The sequence below is a fragment of the Gekko japonicus genome, unplaced genomic scaffold, assembly GCF_001447785.1.
Source record: "Gekko japonicus isolate JY-2015 unplaced genomic scaffold, Gekko_japonicus_V1.1 scaffold1190, whole genome shotgun sequence".
In the NCBI taxonomy this organism is placed as follows: Eukaryota; Metazoa; Chordata; class Lepidosauria; order Squamata; family Gekkonidae; genus Gekko; species Gekko japonicus.
This window is the reverse complement of record NW_015173159.1, coordinates 489,765-506,876: the sequence shown is the minus strand read 5'-3', so window position 1 is coordinate 506,876 and position 17,112 is coordinate 489,765. Positions and strand designations below refer to the sequence as shown.

Below are 17,112 nucleotides of genomic sequence, written 5' to 3'. Positions count from 1 at the left end.
GTGGCTCCTGAAGTGCCGCCTTCTTTAAACTGGATTGATCAGAGACCAACATGATGTACATGCACAATAAAGCTTAAACCCAGAATGAAAATGTATTGGTTTTAAAGGTGCCATTAGTCTTAAACTTCGTCCTGTTGTTTCAGATCAGCATGGCTTACCCACCTGATTCTATCTTCATGATATGTGAAAGTGCCACTGAGGCACAGTGCAATAATTACAAGATGTTGGCGGATCCTCATAGGTTGCCACACTCTGTTTTTTTATGAGACGTAGTCAAAAAAAGAAGCTGATACTTGGGTCGTCTAAATTTCTGTGGCTGCAAAGGGGGGGGGTGATTTTCACTGATTCAACCCTCCCCAGTCTAAATACTCTCTCCTCCATAATGATGCTCATGGGGGATAGGGGATTCCCAGCAATATCTTAGGAGTGAATCAGAGGTCACCCCCCCCCCATTGCACCCACAGAAATCTATGCTGGACCCAAGCTTTTGGTTAGTCTTTAAGGTGTCACAAGACATTACAGCATTGGGAAAAGTGTAGAAAAGGGCAACTGAAATGATTAAAGGGATGGAACACCTTAAGGTTAAAGAGTTAGGGCTCTTTAGCTTGGAGAAACGACTGAGGGGTGACATGACAGAGGTTTACGAAATTATGCATGGGATAGAGCAGGTCGAGAAAGAAGTACTTTTCTCCCTTTCTCACAATAGAAGAACTCGTGGGCACTCAGTGAAATTAATGCACAAGTGGCTTAGAACAGGTAAAAGGAAGTACTTTTTCATCCAAAGAGTAATTAACACATGGAATTCACTGCCACAGGAAGTGGTGGCAGCTACAAGCATAGCTTCAAGAGGGGATTGGATAAACAGAGCAGAAGTCCATCAGTGGCTATTAGCCACAAGGTATCGATGGAACACTACGTCTGGGGCAGTGATGTTCTGTATTCCTGGTGCTTGAGGGGCAACAGTGGGAGGGCTTCTGGAGTTGCCCCAGTGGTGGACCTCCTGATCACCTGGCACCTGTGACAGAGTGTTGGACTGGGTAGGCCATTGGTCTGATCCAACATGGCTTCACTTATGTTCTTATGACTTTATTTTGTCTGCAGCAGCCTAATGGAGGTAATTCCTCTCTGGAAAAATACAACCCTCTGAATTACAGGTGCTACAGGCACCCCCTCCTCCCTTCTGTGTTATGCTGTGTCAGGGAACGGGAGGGGAAAGTGTGAGCTTTGTTCTTTAGGTGCCTGATCATCAAATATCTTAGTGCCTTGGCACTCATTTGGCCAAAACATTTTTTAAACATCAGGTAATTTTGGACACAATACTAGCCAAAAACCACCTTCAAGATTTCCTCTAAGACCCACACTGTGTTCAAGCGGCCTTACTCCTGAGTGTGCATCGAGTTGCGATCTGACAGTGCAATCCATTACACACAGTACATCCAATAGACTGCTGAAAATGCATAATATCACCTAACTATGGAGAGTTACTCCAGTATGAAGTCAGTGGAGTCCACTTGAATTAACTGGATATGACTGCAGTATATTTATTCATTTACTAGGAAAAAGGCCCGTTGTGGAAATAAATGCAACAGCCTCTAGAAAGAGGCTCTGGGCGGGTGCTCCGGTCTTGGACACTCAGTGTCAATTTGCTGTGACAACCTCAGCAGGGTATAATGACACTGAGTCCACCATTTTCTCCAGAGGAACTGATCTCTGCTACCTAAAGAACAGTTGCAATTTTGAGTGATCTCCAGCCCTCACCTGGAGATTGGCAACAATGGTTCCCCAGAGGGAATGGTTGGTTTGGTGGGTGGAGTCTATGGCTTTGTACCTGTCCGAGGTCCCACGCCTCCTGAAACCTCACCCTCTCCAGGCTCCATCCCTCACATCTCCAGGAGTTTCCCACCTGGAGTTGGCAACCCTATCTCCTTCCCAGCCAATCATCAACCTACCTTTATTTCCCCCTCACTCTTCAGCTTTCCACCCCCCACACACCTGCAGCCTCTCCCGTGCTCTGAAGCCCTGACTGCTACGTCACATTGGCTGTCATACGGGGGCCACCTCAGCAGCATATAAGGATACAGAGCCCACCATTTTCTCCAGGGGAACTGATCTCTGCCATCTAGAAAGCAGTTGTAATTCTGAGTGATCTCCAGCCCTCACCTGGAGATTGGACAGATTTTACCTCAGAACAGCAAAGTGTTTAGAATGTTAGAGGCAAAAGCCAATCAAGTCGCATATGCAAACAACCTCTGCGTTCCAAGGCAAAGGCCAATGAGGCTGCATATGCAAATAACCTCTGTATTCTGACTGGCTATGGGGGGGAGGGAGATTCTGAGTGACACACCAGGGCACCAACCAATTCCAGAGCGTGTGGAATGTTCTAGAGAAGTGCCACCACCATTCGGCTTTTATATATAAGGGAGATTAGTCACATTTGTATCCCACCCTCCCCACAATGCAGGCTCAGGGCGGCTCACAATCAGTACATAAATGCAATTAAAACAACATAAAATCATCTAAAACAATTCCATTTTCATTAGTACAGTTTCATAAAGTGCTAAAGATGTTATTTATTCAAGATGGCGTACTTTCAGAGTTTACTTTCAAAGTTTAGATGTCGTTCTGCTCAAGATCTTCCTAGGGCTCAAGCTAGGTGTCAAAAACCAAAGGCCAGGGCTCTATAATGGTGGCGGCTCCCAAGCTGAAAGCCTGGCGGAACTGTAAAGAGATCCTGCAGGGCCCTGATCTCCTCCAGGAGCTTGTTCCACCAGGATGGGGTTGACACTGAAAAAGCCCTGGCCCTAGTAGTAGCAAGCCTGGCATCCTTGGTGCCTGGGAGGGTCAGTCGATTTTGAGACTGTAGTGCTCTCTGGATATGGGGAAAGGCAGTCCCACAGGTAAGTTGGACCCTGGCCATATAGGGCTTTAAAGGTGAGAACCAGGACCTTGAAGCAGATTCGGTATGCTATTGGCAGCCAGTGCAGTGTCCTCAGCACAGGCTTAATACGGTCCCACCTGGGGAGACCCATCAGAAGCCTGGCTGCGGCATTCTGCACTAGCTGTACCTTCCGAAACTGCGACAAGGGCAGCCCCATGTAGAGAGCGTTACAGTAGTCTAATCTCGAGGTGACCATCGCATGGATCACTGTTGCCAGGCCGGCACGGTCGAGGAAGGGAACCAACTGCCTAATCAGCCGAAGATGGTAAAAGGCCGACCTGGCAGTGGCCGCTACCTGGGCCTCCATTGTTAAGGAGGCACCCAGGAGCACTCCCAGACTCCAGTAAAGCAGTATGTCGTCTAGGGCTATCAAAGGGTTGGTGGAAAATGTGTTTCCCTTTAATAAGTGGCTTAATGAGATGTTATTGACCTCCTTGCCATTAAAAGCTTCCCCTGCCCACTTCCTCACATTAAGCCTCTATTAAAAGGACTGTAAAGACTACTGGAGAATTGCACATCCAAGGTGATGGACTCACATTCTAGCTGTAGCTGAAGACAGATCAAGATGGGTCCCGGTGTCTGTCTGTAGGAGCAGAAAAGAGCAAGAATCCAGTAGCACCTTAAAGGCTGATAAAATTTGTGGCAGGGTAGGAGCTTTTGTGCGTCACTGCTCTGAAGAAGAGAAGAAATTGGATTTATACCCCGCCCTTCACTTGGAGTCTCAGAGCGGTTTACAAACTCCTTTCCCTCCCCCTCCCCACAACAGACACCCTGTGAGGTGGGTGGGGCTGAGAGAACTCTGACACAAACTGCTCTTTTTCAAGGACAGCTGTGCCAGAGCTTGTGACTGACCCAAGGTCACATCAGCAGGTACAAATGAAGGAGTGGGGAATCAAACGCGGTTCTCCCAGATTAGAGTCCACGCACTTAACCACTACACCAAACTGGCTCTTCCCATCTCCCAGCATGAGATGGACCGAATCCATCAGGGAAGCCACGACCCACAATTGACGCCACTTAAGACACAGACACGGGGACACAGGACATGTTCTCCAGGTCTGTTGGCAACCCTACCACGGTCTGTTTTCTTAAGTTCTGCCGGATCGGAACAAACTCCCACACCACCCACCAGCACTTAGCCTCCAACCGTGACCGTCCAGATGCGCCCCACCCCGTCATGCAACTTGGCAAAGGCCACCACGTGAGACTTCGGGGTACACTGCCTCGGACCATGGAGGCTCCGCTTCAGGTCCAGCCGTGCATTGCACCGCCGCCAGCCGCCGCCCCCTGCTCTCCCGCCCTCCCTTTCCGCGCTCCCAGCGCCGTCACTTCCCGGCCCGGCCGCAGGAGGCAGGCGCGCCGCTTGCTTGGGAGGAGCCGCGGAGGACGTTGCCCGCCCCCTGCCACTGCCGCTGGCTGGAAGATGGCGAACGTGCAGCTGGAGTTCCAGGCCAGCGCCGGCGAGGCGGACCCGCAAAGCCGCCCTGTGCTCGTGCTGGGCCAGCTGCAGAACCTGCACCGCCTGCACTGGAGCCAGCTGCAAGGCAAGCTGCAGCCCAGGGTCTCCGAGGAGGTAAAGCTGGGCTCCCCGCGCCTGCCTGCCCTGGGGGAGGAGGAGGAAGGGGCAACTATGGGGACGCCGCCAGCTAGCCAGCCACTCGAGAGAGCTCCCGCTGCCCTCCTTTTGTAGCTCCCCGGCGGCTGAGAGGCTCCGGATGGTGGATCCGCGTTGCATCGGGGCCCCGATCTCTTCTTCTTTCCCCAGGCCTGGGCTGGAGCAGGGCGCACCATGCGCCCGCCCGCCCTGGCTGGCTGACAGTGCAATCCTGTGTGGAGTTACCCGTTGATATCAGCAGATGTTGCCGTAACTCTGCCTAGGATTGCCGGGATCGGTTTCAGTCAGTGGGCTTGCTCTGGAGTAATTCTACATTTAGGGTTGCGTTCTTCGTTTCCTTTTTCTCCTGTTCCGCAACACAGTTTCCTCTCATTGTTACTCTTAGGGGCATAAATCCAGCGGCCAAGGGCAACGCTTTATCTTATAGGGGCCAAATTCTCCCACCCCGTCGAAGCTGATTCGATGTAGTTTGCAGGGTGTGTGTGTGGAAGGGGGTTTAAATCATCTGGGGAAGGGGTTCTGCATTCTGATGCTGCTTCATTAATTTTTACCGCAGTCTTAGTCCTAGTACATTGCTTATTAGATAGGATTACCAGATGTTCTCTTTTTAGAGGACATGACCTCTGGGGGGGGGATCCATCCAATTTTGGGCTCTTTTAAAAAAGACTGATGAAAATGTCCTCTTTTGGGGGTGGAAGGTTAGGAATATTCCTCAGTAGCAATCCTCACCGTTTAAATAGTAGGGGTGTTTAAAATGAGATTCGTCATAGTGATCACTTGTTTGAAACAGTCATTTCCCTATGAGGAAAGGTTAAGGCGCTTAGGGCTCTTTAGCTTGGAGAAACGACGACTGAGGGGTGACATGATTGAGGTTTATAAGATTATGCATGGGAAAGAGCAGGTAGAGAAAAAGGTACTATTCTCCCTTTCTCACAATACAAGAACTCGTGGGCACTCCATGAAACTGCAGAGCGGTCGGGTTAGAACGGATAAAAGGGAGTACTTCTTCACCCAAAGAGTGATTAACACTTGGAATTCACTGCCGCTGGCAGCTACAAGCATGGACGGCTTCAAAAGGGAATTAGATAAGCATATGGAGCAGAGGTCCATCGGTGGCTATTAGCCACAAGGTATAGATAGGGACTCTGGGGCAAGTGATGCTGTGTCATCTTGGTGCTTGGGGGGTCAACAGTGGGAGGGCTTCTAATGTCCTGGCCCCACTCTTGATGGCACTGGTATTTCTGGCCACTGTGCAATACAGAGTGTTGGACTGGATGGGCCTTTGGCCTGATCCAACATTGGCATCTCTTATGTTCTCTTATGTTCTTATGTCCTCTTTTTCACTCTTCAAAATGTGGTAACCCTATTATTAGATGTCGGATCATATTGACTGTATTGACTTCCACCGTTCTGAGTCTCAGTGAGGAAGGCGGAATATAAATATAGTAAATAAAATAAAAGGAAATAACTGTGTTCTGAGATTGCAAGTGCGTAGATAATTATTATAAAGGTACTTGTTATTTTAAACAAGTTGTTGTTTCCTTTGTCAGCAGGACAGATATCTCAACAAACCAGATCTTTCAAAGCTGTTTTTTAAAAACCACCACACAATAGCCCAGCAGCAACACCAGTTTTACAAGGCTGCAAATGCATGGCTGTGTTTGGCTGTGGGGACCCCTCTCCACCTCCACCTCCCAGGAGAAGGCAGGAAAAGGCTGCTTGAGATAGGGTCTGGACTCTTCTTTCTTTATGCTTCCACCGCCCCCCATATTTTTATTCAGTGCCCGCTGATTGCACCCAAGGCTCCTACCGCCCACCTGGATCGTTCCAGAGCCCTCCCTAGGGGGCGGTATGGCCCACTTTGTGAACCGTTGTTCTAGAGCTTCGATGCCTGTCTGATCTCAGAAGGTGGGGGCCTCCAAAGGTGACCGTAACGGTCTTCAGGGATGTTGGTCTCAAACCATACAGAGGTGTCGAACTCATTTGTTAAAAGGGCCAGATCTGAGATAAAGGACACTTTGTCAGGCCGGGCCATGCGTGCTGTAAAATGTAATGCCAGGTACCAGAGATATACATTTTATAAAGGACACAGGCAAACCCAATTAACGATATTATTTTTTACTCAACATACAAACATGGTTAAAACATTAACGCTCTTACAGTCTCTCCCTGATGCCCGCCCTCCCACTTCCACCGCCCATTACTCGTTAGCATTGGGACAGTATAGACAGGGACACAATGCACAGCCTCTGTCATTTGGCAATAAAGGTAATGGCCAGTTGCTTGCGGGCCAGATAAGAGCCCTGGACTGGCTTTGAAGGTCAAGACCAACACCTTGAATTGTGCCAGGAAACAAACTGGGAGCCAGTGTAGGTGGCCCAAGACGGGAGTGATATTGGTCCCTACAACCTAACTCCAGTCATTAGTCTGGCTGCAGCATTCTGTACCAGTTGAAGCTTCCAAACATTTTTCAAGGGCAGCCCCATGTAAAGGACATTGCAGTAATCTAATCTGGATGTGACCAGGGCACGTGCTACAGTGAGCAGATCTTTTCTGTCCAGTTGAAGCTGGAAAAAGGCATTCTCGCCCACAGGTGCCGTCTGCTTATCCAACAGTAAGCCTGAGTTTGTAAGCCGTTCTGAGACTCCAAGTGAAGGGCGGGGTATAAATCCAATCTCCCTCCTCCTCCTCTTCTCCCCATTAAAGCCCCTGCCTTACCCAAACCCCTCCCTCCTGCGGCTCCACCCCCAAAATCTCCAGGTATTTCCCAGCCTGGAGCTGGCAACCCTATCCAGCAGAATCAACAGAGGGACACTCCTTCTGTCCATTTCCCAACGCAAGTCATCCATCGGGGCAGGGGTGGTCAGACTTGCTCAACGGAAGAGCCACACGGAATAAACGTCAGATATCTGAGAGCCGCAAGACAGAAACAAATATCACACTCACGTTTTTATTTTTTAAAATACGCACATTTGCTTTTGATTAACATTAAATGAGATTGCCAAAAGTGAAAACAAAAGGGGTAAAAATAGATTTTGATAATACTATGTATTTGCTAATGATATTGATTTATCTAAGGAAGAGAAAAAGAGAGAGATGGAAAGAAAGAATGAAAGAGGTGCAAAGAAACAGAAAGAGAGAGAGAAACAAAGCAAATAGATGGGAGGGAGGGAGAAAAAGTATGCCTCCCCTTTACTTCCCCAGCTGCCCTTGCCAAGAGCCGCACAATATGTGTGAAAGAGCCACAGTTTGACCACCCCTGCACTAGGGCAACCAGGGTTGTTTCTGTCCAAGCCTGAAACTAGATTGGAAGGGATCTAAACAATTTGGCTCATCTGGGAAGGCTAGGAGTTGTCCAGCCACCACACGTTCAGTCACCTAAGAACTGAACATTTGAGACTGGTTGATAATTATTGAGATCTCCCTAGTCAAGCATAGGTTTCTTTAGAAGTGGATGCATCACAGCCAATGCTCCCTATAAGCTGTGGAGTCTTGTGAGCAAAAACACTTTATGAGCAACTGGCATTAAAGTTGTGAGCGAGCAATTTGGCTACTGCATAAATTAATTTGTTCTGGAGCCATCCTTCCGGAGCGAAGACAAAAATGTGTGAGCCGGAGGCTAAAAAACTGTGAGCTAGCTCACACTGACTCAGCTTAGAGGGAACATGGATCACAACCTGCTTCAAGGCTGAACATTTCCAGTTTGGTGTAGTGGTTAAGTGCGTGGACTCTAATCTGGGAGAGCTGGGTTTGATTCCCCACTCCTCCACTTGCACCTGCTGATGTGACCTTGGGTCAGTCACAAGCTCTGGCACAGATGTCCTTGAAAAAGAGCAGTTTGTGTCAGAGTTCTCTCAGCCCCACCCACCTCACAGGGTGTCTGTTGTGGGGAAGGGAAGGGAAAGGAGTTTGTAAGCTGCTCTGAGACTCCAAGTGAAGGGCGGGGTATAAATCCAATCTCTTCTTCTTCTCTCTCTTCTCTATCTTCTTCTTCTTCGCTGTCTTATATAAGCATTAACTACTTGAACCCAGTCAGTCAGCCCCCCCAGCGTAAAAGATTTAAGTAACCTGTTAGGGCGAGGGTAGTACAAGCGGGTGGTGGAAGAAGAAGAGGAAGAGATTGGATTTATACCCTGCCCTTCACTACCTGAAGGAGTTTCAGAGTGTCTTACAATCTCCTTTCCCTTCCCCTCCCCACAACAGACACCCTGTGAGGTAGGTGGGGCTGAGAGAGCTCTTTTGAAAACTGCTCGTGAGAGGACAGCTCTGAAAGGACTTGTAACTGACCCAAGGTCACACCAGCAGCTGCATGTGGAGGAGTGGGGAATCAAACCCGGTTCTCCCAGATCAGAGTCCGTGCTCCTAACCACTACACCCAACTGGCTCTCAAGCCTCAAACTTCCTGTCTACATCCTCAGACTGAATAAACTGAAAAGTATTCCACGCAATCGGACAAGTTGGCACCCTTGTCGTGCATGACGCATAGCATCATTTGTTCTTTTTAAGTGGATTTGTATTGGGCCTTTCTGCACATCTTAGCAGTTCTATTTGCACATTATTCTTCAGGCAAAAAATTCTGATGCAATCCAGGCAAGAAGTGGCAGGGATTGTTTAGGATTGCCACATCTTGCATGGTACATGATGCAGAGGGAGAGGAGGCAGCTGCGGCTCCTTCTGTCAGTTGGCTTCTTAGCTGTGTTTTGCCCCCTTCTCCAGCTGTGCCAGGCAGTTGTGCCGTGCCGCAGTTACCAAAGGAGGGTGAAGGAGAAGTTGCCCTTTTTCCTGCTGTGCTGGGAGATGTCAAGGAACTTGTCTGGGGTCAGAGGTGGCCCCCTTCCTCTCATCTGGGGTTGTGAGATACCCAGTTTGGTGTAACAGTGGATGCGCTGGGTTTGGTTCCGTGAGACCCGAGTTCAGATCTCCACTCTGCTACGGTGTTCTTCGGAGGACCTTGGGCCTGTCATTCTCTCTCAGCCTAATTCACTTTACAGGCTAGTTTGGAGGATAAAGCTGGGAAGAGAGGCCTGTGTATAAGAGGCCCTTCCAGTCCGACACTCTGTCACACAGTGGCCAAAAATACCAGGTGCCATCAGGAGGTCCAGCAGTGGGGCCAGGACACTAGAAGCCCTCCCACTGTTGTTCCCTCCCCCCCCAAGCACCAAGAATACAGAGCATCCCTTGCCCCAGACTGAGAGTCCCTTTCTATACCTTGTGGCTAATAGCCACTGATGGACCTCTGCTCCATATGTTTATCCAATTCCCTCTTGAAGCCGTCTATGCTTGTAGCTGCCACCACCTTCTGTGGCAGTGAATTCCATGTGTTAATCACTCTTTGGATGAAGAAGTACTTCCTTTTATCTGTTCTAACCCGACTCCTTTTATCTGTTCCTTTTATCTGTTCTAACCCTTTTACCTGTTCTAACCTGACTGCTCAGCAATTTCATTGAGTGTCCACAGGTTCTTGTATTGTGAGAAAGGGAGAAAAGTACTTCTTTCTCGACCTGCTGTATACCATCCTGAGTTTCCTAGAGAAAGGATGGGATGAAACTGTGTTAGAGGGGGCTAGGATCAAGCTTCTGAGAACCCCACCTTCCCGGAATAGTTTGGAAAGTTGGGCAAAAGCTCCTCCACATATTGCTGACATCACACCATGCCGCTGAATGTCTTCCTGTATTTCGGTTACCCCTTCCTAAATCTTAATTAAAGTTGATCCATCTGTACAGTGGGAAACATATTTATTTATTTACTAACTTCATTTATACCCCCTTTTTTCTCCCTAATGGGGACCCAAAGAAGCTTATATTGTTCTCCTCTTCCTCCATTTTATCCTCACAACAACTCTGTGAGGTAGGTCGGGCTGAGAGTATGTGACTGGCCCAAGGTCACCCAGTGAGATTCCTGGGCACAGTGTGGATTTGAACCTGAGTCTCCCAGATCCTAGGCCACCATCCTAGCTGCTAACACTAACCAGTGTGGTATAGAAGAAGAAGAAGAGATTAGATTTATACCCTGTCCTTCACTACCCAGAAAAGTCTGAGAGGCTTACAATCCCTTCCCCTTCCTACAACAGACACCCTGTGAGGTAGGTGGGGCTGAGAGAGCTCTCTCAAGGACTGCCCTTGAGAGAACAGACTGCCCTTGAGAGAGCCAGTTTGGTGTAGTGGTTAAGTGTGCGGACTCTAATCTGGGAGAACCGGGTTTGATTCCCCACTCCTCCACTTGCACCTGCTGATGTGACCTTGGGTCAGTCACAAGCTCTGGCACAGCTGTCCTTGAAAAAGAGCAGTTTGTGTCAGAGTTCCCTCAGCCCCACCCACCTCACAGGGTGTCTGTTGTGGGGAGGGGAAGGGAAAGGAGTTTGTAAGCCACTCTGAGACTCCAAGTGAAGGGCGGGGTATAAATCCAATCTCCCTCCTCCTCCAGTTCTGAAAGAACTTATGACTGACTCAAGGTCACACCAGCAGCTGGTTAAAGTGTCAGATTAGGATCTGGGGAACCTAATCTGCCATGGAAGCTTGCTGGGTGACCTTGGGCTAGTCACTTACCTCACAGGGCTGTTGTGAGGATAAAATGAAGAAGAGGAGAACAATCTAAGCCACTTTTGGTCCCTGTTGGAGAGAACAGCAGTATATAAATAAAAAAATACCACTGGTGCCACAAGGTTCCTGTCTGCTTTTTCTTGTGTGATGGACACCATAAAATCAACATCAATAATATACTAGAAATTACAATTGAAATTAGATTTTTTAAAGGTGATGGTAAAAGCAGAAGGCTCAGTCAGTTGATACCTACGGAGAGTCACCGGGGGGGGGGGGGTTGCTTCTGGTAATGTGAACAACCTCTCAGGTTCTTTGCTGTTCCAGCTATAGCCTTGTGAAACTGAGCTGTTTCCACCCACCCCAGTGGTCCCTCAGCCACCTTACAGTAATATATTAGAGTGCATCACTGCTGAAGCTATTAGAATGGAAGTGGCTTTGGCCCCAAAAGAGGGGGCCATTTTGTGACTGGATTTAATGAGCTGCGGTGGCTCAAGTGGTTAAGACGCTGAACTGCAGGCTGTGGAAGGTTGGTAGTTCAGCAGTTCGAGACCCGAGTTGCCGCATGATGGAGTGAGCTCCCATCTCTAGTTCCAGCTCCTGCCAACCTAGCAGTTCGAAAGTGCAAGTAGATAAACAGGTACCGCTTCAGTGGGAAGGTAACAGCGTTCCGTGTGCCTCGGTGTTTAGTCATGCCGGCCACATGACCACGGAAACGTCTTTGGACAGCGCTGGCTCTTCGGCTTTGAAACGGAGATGAGCACCGGAACCCTAGAGTCGAATTCGACTGGCTTTCGAGCAAGGGAACCTTTACCTTTTTAAATATCATACACAATTTGCTCATTTTACAGGACTAGGGAGGAGGCCAGGAGATCAGTGCAGCCGATTGGAGAACATATTTCCTCATAGCTAAGCAGTCCCTGTGGAACATTAGGCTGTATTTTTTTAAAGTCACAGCTTCTCAAGCCACAGGAATTCTGTCCAGCCAGTCAGTTGTGGAGATGGGATGAGTGTGCTGGGTCTCGGTAGCATCCTGTTGCTGCTGCTGTCCTCAGTCTGGGACAGTCACAGTGTAAATCCATCCCAGCAGTCATTTCCCACGTTCTACCTAAACAAACATGGGCTGACCACTCGATGGGTGCGTTCAGACGGGGCATTTACAACGGTATAGGTGCCAGTTGGAATCGGTGTACTTACCAATGGTCACACGTAGAACATCTACCTTCCGTCCCTAGCCGTTGCAAAGAGCTTTAAACCATTGTATTCTGCCACTAGGTCCCTAAGTGGTGGTATCCTGAGTGCAACGGTTGTAACCACTTTACCCCCTGTCTGATCGCTCTCCACCGTTGTAGAGCCACTTCCGTTCGGAAGCCCAAGGCTTCCGATTTTCGCTCACCATTTTTTTTTTTGTTAGGTCGGCAATATGCGCTTGGGCGAAGCTTCGCCCTGGCGTTTGTTTAAAAAAAGAAAAAGAAAGAAAACGTCCTTAGTTTAAGGGCATACAGCGATGAGCTCCGCAGACAGGAGGTAAGTGTGATCGCGTTTCAGCCGGCATAAACTGCACTGGTTGGAACCGGTGCAGTTTATGCAGGCTGAAACGCCCCGTCTGAACAGGGAACCGCAGACAAGCCCAACTCTTCAAAGGGTACTTCAGTTGGCGAGGGGCTGTGGTTCAATGATTTTTCCCCCACAGTCAAGTTACAGTTGACTTATGGTGACCCCATAGGGTTTTCAAGGCGAGTGACATTGACAGGTAAGGATGCCAGCCTCCAGGTGGGACCTGGAGATCCCCTGGAATTACAGCTCATCTCCAGACTACAGAGATCAGTTCCCCTGGAGAAAATGGATGCTTTGGAGGGTGGACTCTGTGGCGTTGTACCCCACTGAGGTTCTTCACCTCCCCAGGTTTCATCCCCAAATCTCCACGAGTTCCCCAACCTAGATTTGGCAAGCATACCCCCCCATCCCCTGCCGGTGGCCATACCTTGCAGTGTCTTCCCATGCTATCACTATTGCAGGTTTTTCAAGGATGGGCCTCTCCCTCTCTGGTCCAAGGTTTCTCTTTGTATCCAAGCAGTGCAGGTGTAGGAATGGCATTGCTGCAGTCCCCACGCTGCCAGGTAACAACAACAGTGCCATACCTAGAAACACCCCAAAATGCTGTATTTCCCATTCTGTTGGGAGTTCTTTTTTTAACCTTTTCCTCTCTTTCCTGTTCTCAGACATGGCAGGCCGCATTGAGCACCCTGAACCCCAACCCGACCGACAGCTGCCCCCTCTACCTGAACTACGCCACTGTAGCAGCTTTGCCTTCCCGGGTCAGCAGGCATAACAGCCCATCGGCTGCCCAGTTTCTCACACGGCTCATTCGCAACTGTCTCCCGGGAGGAGTGAACAGGTGCATTCTGGTAAGAACTGCTTGGAAAATGTCCTCTAAAAACATAAAGAGGCTTCGTGGGGTTTGGTGCTTGCCAGACAAGGCACAGATGGAGATGAACAGCAAAAGTTTGTTTAAAAGAAAGTAAAGTATTTAATAAGATAAATGTGATGTGTGGATAACTTAGATATATGAGGTGAATCCCAGTGAGTAACCATGTTGGTCTAAGCAATAGAACAAAGTTTGAGTCCAGTGGCACCTTTCAGAACCACCAAGTTTTATTCTGGATATGAGCTTTTTGTGTGCACATATCTGAGGAAGTGTGCCTGCACACGAAAACCTATACCCAGAATTAAACTTTGTTGGTCTTAAAGCTGCCACTGGACTCAAACTTAGATATATAAGGTAAAGCTGGCTCTCAAATCAAGTAAATAACCCCTGAGGGGAGATCTGATTCGTATTGACTTCAAGTCTAGCTTCATACAAACCCAAGAGCTAGAAACCTCCCTCCAAGAAGAAGTTTTCTTTATTAATTTGGTAGTGTAAGAAACGCGGCTTTATTCCTCTCCCCAGGCATCTGTTAATACTCTTGGCTTTCTGCTGCCATTTCAGATGGTCTGTGAGCGTGCGGAAGTCTTTGCCTCGGCTTGTGCAATAGCGAGGGCATTCCCACTGTTCACCCATCGTTCCAGCGCATCAAGACGTACGGAGAAGAAAACCGTAACTGTGGAGTTTTTCCTGGTTGGCCAAAACAATGGCCCAGTGGAGGTGGAGACACTTAAAGTAAGTAAAAGGAGTTCTCTCCATCCACTTGTGGCAAGTGCTTTATAGTTCAGCACTAAGCAGAGCTATGCCTTTCCAAGCCTACTGAAGTCAGTAGGTTTAGAAGGCCATAACTGCGCTTATGATTGCGCTGTTAAAGTAATTTGAGTTGGGTGTGAATGGTTGTTTTACATTGGGACGGATTTAAAGGATTTTCTAGGCATGTCTTATTTTTTCTTCTTCTGTTCGCGCTGGTATATAATTGTCCAGTTCTTATCATTTAATTGATTCAGATATTTTTCTTCTGCTTTCTCCCACATTGGGGACTCAAAAGTGTTTTATATTCCTGCACACATGTATCTAATCTGATCCAATCCAGTTATTGTTCCTTTCCCCCCCAAATAAAGTTTATTCATTTTTTGTTTACAACAAGATTATACAGGATAGGCGTGTATCTATAGTCTAATCTATATAGTCTAATCGACATTACATTTCTTACATTTCATACAATATGTCAATAATACACTTTGTGAATATTACCAAAGGTGAAGAGTGTTTATTACATCTGGTACTGTTTCCTTAATAGATAGATGTGCTAATAATGGGAGACCATATACATGTAATATCGTTGTGTTCACCTTTAGATTTATTTTGTATCAGAATGTCTGAGATTTTTTCCATTGCGTATAGGTACCATAGTTTTTTATAACAGAGGTTTACGTTCAGTTTACTTTTGGATTTCCATGTGGATACTATTGTAGTTTTGGCTGCAAATAGTAACAAGGTGTTTCTTTTCCTTCGTGTAATAGATAGAGCGTTCTCCGCTCTGAGATTTAGAAGTAATGCTTCCGAAGTTTTGTCTGTTTTGTGTTCAGTTATGTTCCTTATTTCCTCTAATACTTTGTCCCAAAAGGATGCTACTACATGGCATTCATACCAGCAGTGTATGTAATTGCCTACTTTTTTGCTATTTATTGTGGAGTTTTGTACCACTTGGACATTATTCTGAAAGTTCTCCATTTTTGTGTGATGATGGGAGATTTATTTTCAATTATTGTTACTTTGATCATTGTCATGAACCGGAGTACACAATCAGGTAAAACAAACTGGGCAGGTGGCTCTTTAAATATGCTGCACTATAACTGCTGCCAGATATTTCAGTAACTTGGTTTTCTACACCTCTTAATAACCAAGAAAGTTTCTAATCCAGGGAATCAAAGCCAGCTCTAAGTAATGGGAGAATTAAGTCTGATCTTAAACCTGAAAATACAGGACAGTCTAATACTATAAGGAGCTGCGGTGGCTCAAGTGGTTAAGATGCTGAACTGCAGACTGTGGAAGGTCGGTAGTTCAGCAGTTTGAGACCCAAGTGTGCCACATGATGGAGTGAGTTCCCGTCTCTAGTTCCAGCTCCTGCCAACCTAGCAGTTCGAAAGCAAGAAATTGCAAGTAGACAAATAGGTACCACTACAGTGGGAAGGTAACAGCGTTCCGTGCACCTTGGTGTTTAGTCATGGCGGCCATATGACCACAGAAATGTCTTCGGACAGCGCTGGCTCTTCGGCTTTGAAACGGAGATGAGCACCGCAACCCTAGAGTCGGATTTGACTGGCTTTTGAGCAAGGGAACCTTTACCTTTACCTTAATACTATATGGTCAGTATATTCAATCTGAACTGCAGGTACACAATCTGTCAGGAAATGGTATACCTTGGTATCTTCTCATTAAAACTGCAGGTGGCAGCACATTCAACTGTGTTAACATAAATGCCCTTCTATACCTTGGTATTGTCAGCAAAATAAAATATCTTGGCGTTTTAATCATAGGGGGAATACAGTCCAGTTGCAGTGGTTCCCAACCTTTTTGGTACGACCCACAAGTCTAAATTTATTTGACATGCTGAAAGCTTAAAAAACAAACAACCCCCCCCCCCAGCCCTAAAGACACCCCACCCACCCTCAGACTTCTTTATAGTCCTCCTTTCTCATTGATTGTGAAGGTGGATTACACTGTGTGACTCACACAGAGCTGAAAGAGAACAGTGATCACTTGTACTTAACTCTAAGACAGTAAATAAGCTGGTACTTAACTCTAAGACAGTGTTTTGCTCTCAGTATTTAAGTAGTCAGACACAAAAAAGTTTGTTAACGTCACTTACCATGTCCGTCAGTACTTCTGTGTAATAGCTTAGACGTCTCAGAATCTTTTCATCAGTTAGTGCAAGTTGAATGCACCAGGAAACCCCTCATATATTACAGAATTCCTCACGTAGGGTTAGACCCAAAGTTATTTCAACGTAGCAAGTTGATGGAAGTTCCACAGTCCTCTTTCTAGAAAATCCTTGCTTCTGCAGAAATCCTGGTCTGTATCCAAGTGAGCAAATACATGCTAGGAGATTGCATTTGATTGCACCGTCTCCTTTATTGGCCATTTTGAATCCCAACTGGGGAGAAAAGCAGCATACAGATCAATGCAAATACATACATTTGCTTAGATTTATTTTCTGGCATAGCGTGTGAGGCATAACAGTGGGAGGGCTTCTAATGTCCTGGCCCCACTGGTGGACCTCCTGATGGCACTGGTATTGCTGGCCACTGTGTGACACAGAGTGTTGGACTGGATGGGCTTTTGGCCTGATCCAACATTGGCATCTCTTATGTTCTTATGTTCCAACATTCTTACCTAGTTTCATTTTGATAATCACTCCAGTCTGAATGAAAGTGAACAACTTGCCAAAGGACCCTCCTCCCCACCCGAAAAGTTGCAAGGATCAAGAAGAGATTTCAAACTGTCGTCTCCTCTTTCCAATCTTGCTAATTTAATGATATTCCATACTGGTCCAAGCACTACGTATAGTGGGATGGTTGCCAAAAATGGCATTCCT

General features: G+C 47.3%; 1 protein-coding gene across 1 annotated transcript in view; it reads left to right on the top strand.

The window, feature by feature from the left end:
* Positions 1–4,331: 4,331 nt before the first annotated feature.
* The window catches only part of NPEPL1 (aminopeptidase-like 1), a 35,439-nt gene continuing 22,658 nt past the window's right edge, over positions 4,332–17,112 (top strand). The window contains exons 1-3 of the mRNA XM_015422451.1: positions 4,332–4,511; positions 13,312–13,497; positions 14,079–14,249. Coding sequence (XP_015277937.1) covers positions 4,362–4,511; positions 13,312–13,497; positions 14,079–14,249 — 507 coding nt within the window. The 5' untranslated portion in view covers positions 4,332–4,361. The remainder of the gene's footprint in view (positions 4,512–13,311; positions 13,498–14,078; positions 14,250–17,112) is intronic.